Source organism: Garra rufa, chromosome 15 (assembly GCF_049309525.1).
Source record: "Garra rufa chromosome 15, GarRuf1.0, whole genome shotgun sequence".
Taxonomy (NCBI): Eukaryota; Metazoa; Chordata; class Actinopteri; order Cypriniformes; family Cyprinidae; genus Garra; species Garra rufa.
This window is the reverse complement of record NC_133375.1, coordinates 41,921,448-41,930,523: the sequence shown is the minus strand read 5'-3', so window position 1 is coordinate 41,930,523 and position 9,076 is coordinate 41,921,448. Positions and strand designations below refer to the sequence as shown.

Sequence of the window (9,076 nt, the reverse complement as noted above, 5' to 3'; positions counted from 1 at the left end):
AAAATGTGATGCTCACTTAGTTTTGCATGTGTGATGCTTCATCTTATCTCTCATTGTCTCATTGAAGCTCGTGGTCGGCTGGAGGGAAATGCTCAGAATGGCTCGTCTCCTCTTCTGAAGGGTCCATTAGCACCAGATCCTGGGTGTTACAGTGCCCGCTGCACCCCTCGACCCCGCATCGGTGCAAACGCCGCTCACATCCTAGAGAGAGGACAGAGAGGGGTCGTGGGAGACCTGCTGAAACTGGAGGGAGTGGCGCTGAACCCCAGTCCATCCAAACCCAGTAAGATCAGAACATATGGGTGCTTTAATGTGATCAAATATACAGTATAATCTGTAAAATTGTGAAATATTATTACTGTTTCAAAATAGCTGTTTACCATTTGAAAATATTTAAAAATAAAATGTATTTATGTGATCAAAACTGAATTTTCAGCATCATTACTCCAGTCTTCAGTGTCACATGATCCTTCAGAAATCATTGTGCTGCTTAATATTTTTGTGGAAACTCTAATGTGTTTCATTTTTCTGGATTCTTTGAAATCTTTTATAACATTATGAATGTCTGCTTCCGCTATCTCCTCCATGCTCTTCTTTGACAGAACCTGCCATACGAGACTTTGGTAAAGAAAATGTGCGCAAGCTACGTGAAATCCAAAAGCGGTTTCGAGAGCTGGAGGCACAGAGAGATCATGCCAAACCTATGCCGGTTAAAGCACTCTGGATCTCTCCAAAATACCAGGATGTCCCCTCCAGGGTAATGGCCCAGTTACAGGTGAGGAAGTTGGAACTCATATTTTAATATTATTCCCTTGGTAAATTCTAAATAGTTCAGTGCTGTAGCAGCAAGGTACTTTCTAAAGTTTTGTTTGAATTTGATGTTTGACAGTAACTGCAAATAAATAAATCAAATGCAGAGATTAAACATACAACTAATTTATTATTTGCTATATGTATGTATTTATCTATATATATTAATATCTAAAGGGCCACCCACTTACATGTGAATCAAAAGCAGTGAAGAACTGCCTACCTGTCAGTAAAAGTGAAGCACCATCTATTTACCTGTCAATCAACAATAGCGAAGTACTTTTACTTACCTGTCAATCAACTGTAGTGAAGGGACGCCTACTTACCAGTCAGTCAAGAACGATGAAGAACTGTCTACCTACCTGTGAACAGTGAAGCCTTATGGTGTGTTCACACGGGGTGTCAGCATCAACGCTTCCTATTGACTTTGAATGGGTGACGTCAAACGTTGCCGAAAAGAATTGTGGATCTGTCGGCGGCGCTTCACTGGCGTTGCTCGCGGCAGAAGTTGAGAATTTTTCAACTTCTGCCGCGAGCTACGCCAGTGAAGCGCCGCTGACAAAAGCGTCAGCCAATCAGGATCGCTCTACGCAAATACAGTAGCCATGCGGCAGCCAATCACGTCCGTCCTGTTCAAGAGCAGCAAACTGTCAAATTTCATTGGCTGACGCTGCTATGACCATGGCGTCAGTGCCAAACTTCAGCCACGCCTTCCGTTCAAGCCTTGACGCTGACGCCCCGTGTGAAAACACTGTTACCTGTCATTCCAAAGCAATATAAGAACTGCCTTCTTACCTGTCAATCAAACAGTGAAGATTTACCTGTCAATCAACAATAGTGAAGAACTGCCTACTTACCTGTCAATCAAAAACAGTATAAGAACCGCCTACTTACCTGTCAATCCAAAACAGTATAAGAACCGCCTACTTACTTGTCAATCCAAAACAGTATAAGAACCGCCTTCTTAACTGTCAATCAAAAAAGTGAAGAACCGCCTACTTACCTGTCAATCCAAAACAGTATAATAACCGCCTACTTACTTGTCAATCCAAAACAGTATAAGAACCGCCTTCTTACCTGTCAATCAAAAAAGTGAAGAACCGCCTACTTACCTGTCAATCCAAAACAGTGTAAGAACCGCCTACTTACCTGTCAATCAACAATAGTGAAGCCCCGCCGACTTACCTGTCAATCAACAATACTGAAGAACTGCCTACTTACCTGTCAATCAAAAACAGTATAAGAACCGCCTACTTACCTGTCAATCAAAAACAGTGAAGATTTACCTGTCAATCAACAATACTGAAGAACTGCCTACTTACCTGTCAATCCAAAACAGTGTAAGAACTGCCTACTTACCTGTCAAACCAAAACAGTGAAGATTTACCTGTCAATCAACAATACTGAAGAACTGCCTAGTTACCTGTCAATCAAAAACAGTATAAAAACCGCCTACTTACCTGTCAATCAAAAACAGTGAAGATTTACCTGTCAATCAACAATACTGAAGAACTGCCTACTTACCTGTCAATCAAAAACAGTATGAGATCAGCTTACTTACCTGCCAATCAAAAACAGTGAAGATTTACCTGTCAATCAACAATAGTGAAGAACCGCCTACTTACCTGTCAATCCAAAACAGTGAAGAACCGCCTACTTACTTGTCAATCAAAAACAGTGAAGAACCGCCTACTTACTTGTCAATCAAAAACAGTGAAGAACCGCCTACTTACCTGTCAATCAAAAACAGTGAAGAACCGCCTACTTACTTGTCAATCAAAAACAGTGAAGAACCGCCTACTTACCTGTCAATCAAAAACAGTGAAGAACCGCCTACTTACTTGTCAATCAAAAACAGTGAAGAACCGCCTACTTACTTGTCAATCAAAAACAGTGAAGAACCGCCTACTTACCTGTCAATCAAAAACAGTGAAGAACCGCCTACTTACTTGTCAATCAAAAACAGTGAAGAACCGCCTACTTACTTGTCAATCAAAAACAGTGAAGAACCGCCTACTTGTCAATCAAAAACAGTGAAGAACCACCTAATTAACTTCTAATCAACAAACTGCCTACTTACCTGTCAATCAACAATAGTGAAGCCCCGCCGACTTACCTGTCAATCAACAATAATGAAGCACTGCCTACTTACCTGTCAATCAAAAACAGTGAAGAACCGCCTACTTACTTGTCAATCAAAAACAGTGAAGAACCGCCTACTTACTTGTCAATCAAAAACAGTGAAGAACCGCCTACTTGTCAATCAAAAACAGTGAAGAACCACCTAATTAACTTCTAATCAACAAACTGCCTACTTACCTGTCAATCAACAATAGTGAAGCCCCGCCGACTTACCTGTCAATCAACAATAATGAAGCACTGCCTACTTACCTGTCAATCAAAAACAGTGAAGAACCGCCTACTTACTTGTCAATCAAAAACAGTGAAGAACCGCCTACTTGTCAATCAAAAACAGTGAAGAACCGCCTACTTACTTGTCAATCAAAAACAGTGAAGAACCGCCTACTTACTTGTCAATCAAAAACAGTGAAGAACCGCCTACTTACCTGTCAATCAAAAACAGTGAAGAACCGCCTACTTACTTGTCAATCAAAAACAGGGAAGAACCACCTAATTAACTTCTAATCAACAAACCGCCTACTTACCTGTCAATCAACAATAGTGAAGCCCCGCCAACTTACCTGTCAATCAACAATAATGAAGCACTGCCTACTTACCTGTCAATCAAAAACAATTCAGTTACTTACATGTCTGTGCAGGAGACAAGCCCTCCGAAGAAACCCGAATGTCAGAACTTCCTGAAGGCTCATTCTCAGTGTGGCGCTGGAGGTCGACTGCCACTCCGTCGCTCAGAGAGCGGACCGTCACCAGTGGCAGGAGACTCAGATTCTGAGGTGTGTTATATATTTATACACATACAAAAATGGACATTTAATTCGTCCTCTGTGTCTTTCGTAAGAGTAGCTTTTCTCATTGTGAGGTATTTCTGTGTGTAGATGCATGTGAGGGGACACACGGTGGACTTTGTGAGTCATAACGCTCGTGCCGCGGCGAAGACGAACCTGAAGAGATCTCAGTCCTTACAGAACCTCAGAGACAAACCGCCACCCAGCGCTGTGAAGGGCAAAGTACCACAATAGTGAGTCACTGATTTACACTAGAGTTCAACAGTTTGGAGTTGGTAAGATTTTGTAATGTTTTTGAAAGAAGTCCAAATATGCATTTTATTTTTCAGGATTCACAGATGAATAGAAAGTTCAAAAGAAATAGAAATCTGTTATAACATTATAAATGCTTTTACTGCCATTGATGCATCTTACTAACTAAAAGTATTCATTTTTATCTTTATTAAGGAGTTTTTGACTGTTAGAATCTTAAAGTTATATAACCCGAAATTATTCATACCCCTGGCAAATTCTGCTTTCAAGTTACTTTTATTCAACCAGCAAGTTTTTTTTTTTTTGACTGGAAATGACACAGGCTTCTCCCAAAAGATAACAAGACGATGCACAAGAGGCATCGTTATGGAAAAAAATATTTCTCAGCTTTTATTTGCATTTGAACAAAAAGTGGCATGTCCAAAATTATTCATACCCTTCTCAATAATCAATAGAAAAACCTTTATTGGCTATTACAACAATCTAACGCTTCCTATAATTGCTGAACAGCTTTTTGCATGTGTCCACTGGTATTTTTGCCCATTCATCTTTAGCGATGAGCTCCAACTCTTTCAGGCTGGATGGTCTTCTTGCCATCACCCTGATCTTTAGCTCTCTCCACAGATTCTCAATTGGATTTAAGTCAGGACTCTGGCTGGGCCACTGCGAAACGTTAATGTTTTTGTTTGGGTCGTTGTAGTGCTTTTCTGCAGACTGCCTAATGTTGTTGTTGAGAATTTTGATGTATTGCTCCTTTTTCATGGTGCCGTTTACTGTGATTAGGTTCCCTGGTCCACCGGCTGAAAAACACCCCCAAAACATTATGTTCCCACCACCATGTTTCCTGACTTGTGAGCAGCCACAATGCACAGCCGCAGGTCCTAAATGAGCTCCTTTGTCTTAGCCATGACTGTCCACAAACCAACAGCAGAGAGCTTCTGTTTTTCACCTGTTGAGTTGATTCAAACAGCTGTTCCCAATGAATCAGGGTAATTAGGATGCTTTAGAACAGCTTGGACTATTTGGAATGGTATAGAACTTTGGATTTTCCCATAGACTGTGACAGTTTGCAAAGGGTATGAATCATTTTGGACATGACACTTTCTGTTCAAATGTAAATAAAAGATAAGTAATATTTTTTTCCACAATGATCTTTTGGGAGAAGCCTGTGTCATTTTCAGTCAAAAAAAACTTGCTGGTTAAATAAAAGTAACTTTAAGTCATAATTTGCAAGGGGTATGAATAATTTCGGGCTTGACTGTATATATGTATATACATACTTGAAATCTTGAAGAAATCTTCAAGTGAAATTTTGCATCACTGCATCATTTTGGATTAAGCAATGACCTTCTGATATGTCAGTCTGGAGCAGAGGAAGTTGCAGTGGAAGAAAGAGGAGGACGAAAGGAGGAGAAACACTCCTGATCCATCCGTTCCTGCAGGACACACTCAGATGTCTGAAAGAGAGAGACAGGAGACCCTGCAGTCCCTCAAAGATAGTATGTCTTCATTAACAGTTTCTCCTTTAGCTTATGATTATTCATGAGAGGATTGATTGATTTCTGTGTGTCTGTAGCTCATAGGTCTCTGGTCAGTGAGCTTCTGTCTCTCCCAGTGAAAGCCGACACAATAAGCATCCGCTCTCGACGCGCTCAACTCGATCAGCGTCTCTCAGAAGTCGAGGAGGCCATCAAAATCTTCTCACGGGAGAAAGTCTACGTGAAAGTCGATTCTTGAACACCACACTCATATCAAGCAGTTTCTTTTATATTTATGTATTTAATAGTTAGCAGCAGTTGCTTTTTCATCACATGCTTGACACTATAAAGAGATTTGTAACTAAATATTATGCATATTAGTGACAGAAATCATTCATTTATTTTTTTTTTGTTCATGCTTTGGTTAAATAATGAGATTTAACAGCCATAATCATGAGATTATTTAAATTATGAGAAAAACATCAAAGTTATGGCACACTAAATCATAATTATGAGATTAATTTCGAAATGCTGACATATTAAGTCATTCTTTTTTCACAAGTTCAAATTTTCATCTCATTCTTATGATTCAGTGTGCAATAATTTTGACTTTATCTCATAATTATCTCAAAATTATCTATTAATCTTATAATTGACTTTTATCTCACAGTTAAGACTTAGTATGTGACACTTTTGACTTTATCTCATTATTATGACTTTTTATCTCATAATTATTAACCAAAGTAAAGAGAAATGGGTGTCGATTGTATTTGGTGGATTTGTTCAAAAGTTCAGAATGGTCTGTAAATTAGGGACTTATACATCTATATTTTGTAATCAAAAGTATTTCTGCTGCCATGTACAGTACCAGTTGTTGAATGTCTACTATGGCAAGGTGCTGAGTTTAAATGGATCATAATGCTGTCATTTAGGATGATATTAGTGAATCTTTATATTTCATTGTTTTGATCTGTCATTGAAATTAATTTTAGTGTTGCAGTACTAAAAAGTGGTGCTTTTATACATTACACAAGCTTTGATACGCAGTAACTGCACCAACCACAAAAACTGTCTTTGTACATCAGAAAAATAAATACACAGTGTTTGTTTTATAATGTTAATTAAGTTCCATAAAGGACCCAAAAAAATTTTGGATCACACCTAATATCTAAATGCTATTGGATTAAAATAGTACATACAAGTAAAAACAATTTTACTTAATGTCATTTAATCAACTGGTGTGGTATTTCTATTGAGTGTGAAAAATTTAATCTTTCTTTATTATAATATCATATGTGACCCTGGACCACAAAACCAGTCATAAGTAGCACGGGTATATTAGCAATAGCCAACAATACAGTGTATGGGTCAAAATTATAGATTTTTCTTTTATGCTAAAAATAATTAGGATAGTATGTAAAGATCTTCTTCCATGAAGAAATTTCGTAAAAATATCAAAACTAAAATTTTTATTAGTAATATGCATTGCTAAGAACTTCATTTGCAATTAAAAAAAAAATTCACCCTCAGATTCCACATTTCAAATAGTTGTATATCCAGTGGCGAGGAAAGTTACTTTTAAAAGTAATGGATTACAATATTGAGTTACTTCCTAAAAAAGTAACTAATTACGTTACTTAGTTACTTTTTATGGAAAGTAATGCTTTACGTTACTTTTGCATTACTTTTTAAATCTAGGCAGGGCTTGCTTGTTTGTTTTTAATATAAAAAGTATTTTTGGCAAATGTAAAAGCCTTTTCACAGCAAAAGCCTCAGTCTTAGAGAAAAGTAAATTCAAGTCTGTACAGTAGACCACAGAAGAAAAAAGTCAACTTTTCAGCAATAAAAAAAAAGGAAAACAATGTTAGATTATATTGAGTCATTCTTGCTTATTAGTATGGATGAATTGGATCATCGAAGGTCGGCAGCAAAAAGACATCAGTTAATAAAATGGGATTAAATACATAAAGGATATTAGTATTATTTAACATATTTAATTATTGCAGGTTTGCGTTGAATTTCACTGTTTTTATTTATTTTTAAGAACGCTGTATCTGTTTTTTAGTCAGTGAGATGAATTAATGCATGTTCACATTTATTCTAGAACTAAAGTAACATCCTACTCAACAATTTCTCTCAACATGGGGACAGGAGAGCTTTTAATCAATAAATGAGGGGGAAAATTAACTGGCGTTACTTATTTGAAAAAGTAACTCCAATATTTTCTTGTCAATTAAAAACTAATGCATTACTTTACTAATTACTTGGAAAAAGTAATATTACCTAACTTGCATTACTTGTAATGTGTGTTAGTCCCAACACAGGTTATATCCTAACCTAACAAACCATACATAAATGCTTATTTATTCTGCTGATATATAAATCTCAGTTTCAATATACTGACCTTTGTGACTGGTTTTGTGGTCAAGGGTCGCATATGTTTACGTAACATTCAGAAATGTGCCTAATTTAAGCTTCCAAACGTACATTAATTTTATGGAGAGTGACGGGGCGTGTCCGTACACATATAAATATTAAATGAACGTCTCTGATTGGTCGACGTAAGCGAACGGGGCGTAGCCTCTAAGCCCCGCCCCCGCCATATTGCGTGGCTACAGCACTAATTAGCCTTTTTCACACTTCCGTGTTTCTGGCTTCCGGATTAGCGCTCGCAGGGTAAAAGTTTTTCCAGTGACAGCAGCGCCCATACTTAACATGCATAAGTTCGGGAATCTAAGTCTATTTTTACAAAATAGAAACTATGATACTATGATATATACCGGGGTTTTACTCTAAAAATAGCAAACATTTTTTCAAAAACTTTGTGTCAGCTTCTGGTCCTCACAAAGGCTATGTTTATTTAATTATGAATGATAGCACTTATAATACAGTACAGTTTTGAGTTTTGCCGTTCTGTCTATTTGGTGCTGGCTGTGCATTATGACTCTTCACGTCAGTTTTTTCGTGATTATTAATGTTGTTATTATTATTAAAGTAATATTGTATTTTCTACTTGCTCTCCTTTGCATTATTCATTTTACGGTGTAAATGTACGTTGCATAATGTGCCCAGGGATATACATAATAAAATAATATAATACTAAACAAGACAATACTCCGATTAATGGCTTTATTCCATTTGGATCTGGATTACGTTGCTGTATTGAGTTTAGGCATCATCCGGACACAGAATCGTTTAATCTTGGGAAAATGTGCATTTGGATATAAAGGCTGTTAAATGCTGTCATAATTTACCATGATGTAGTGATTCGAGGGAAATGACTGAGTAAATTGAGAAAATATCTTAAATATACCAGGGATTGAGAACAGAAACTATAGCTGGCGCTATGTTGCGCATATTATATTGACGAGTCAGCGGTTTCAGTACCCATATAAATCACAAACAAGTAAAAATGTTGTTTCTTTGTTGATTATATAACAACAACTTGGAAAACAGACAAAACAGAAAAGGTAAAAGGCATTATTTGAGACAAGAGCATATTAATATAATAGGCGCAGACCTGTAGCAGAACTGACTTTACCCTGCGCTGACGTCGTTTCCGATTTTTGTGAAAAAGGCTTATGCTAAGGCTGGGTTAAAAGTTATGAA

General features: G+C 37.4%; 1 protein-coding gene across 1 annotated transcript; it reads left to right on the top strand.

The window, feature by feature from the left end:
• The first annotated feature begins 33 nt into the window (after positions 1-33).
• On the top strand, positions 34-8,501 carry enkd1 (enkurin domain containing 1). The gene is made up of 6 exons (XM_073819896.1): positions 34-283; positions 603-775; positions 3,591-3,725; positions 3,828-3,970; positions 5,352-5,488; positions 5,566-8,501. Exons 1-6 carry the CDS (start codon positions 34-36, stop codon positions 5,724-5,726), a joined length of 999 nt encoding a protein of 332 aa, XP_073675997.1. The 3' UTR covers positions 5,727-8,501.
• The last annotated feature ends 575 nt before the right edge of the window (positions 8,502-9,076 follow it).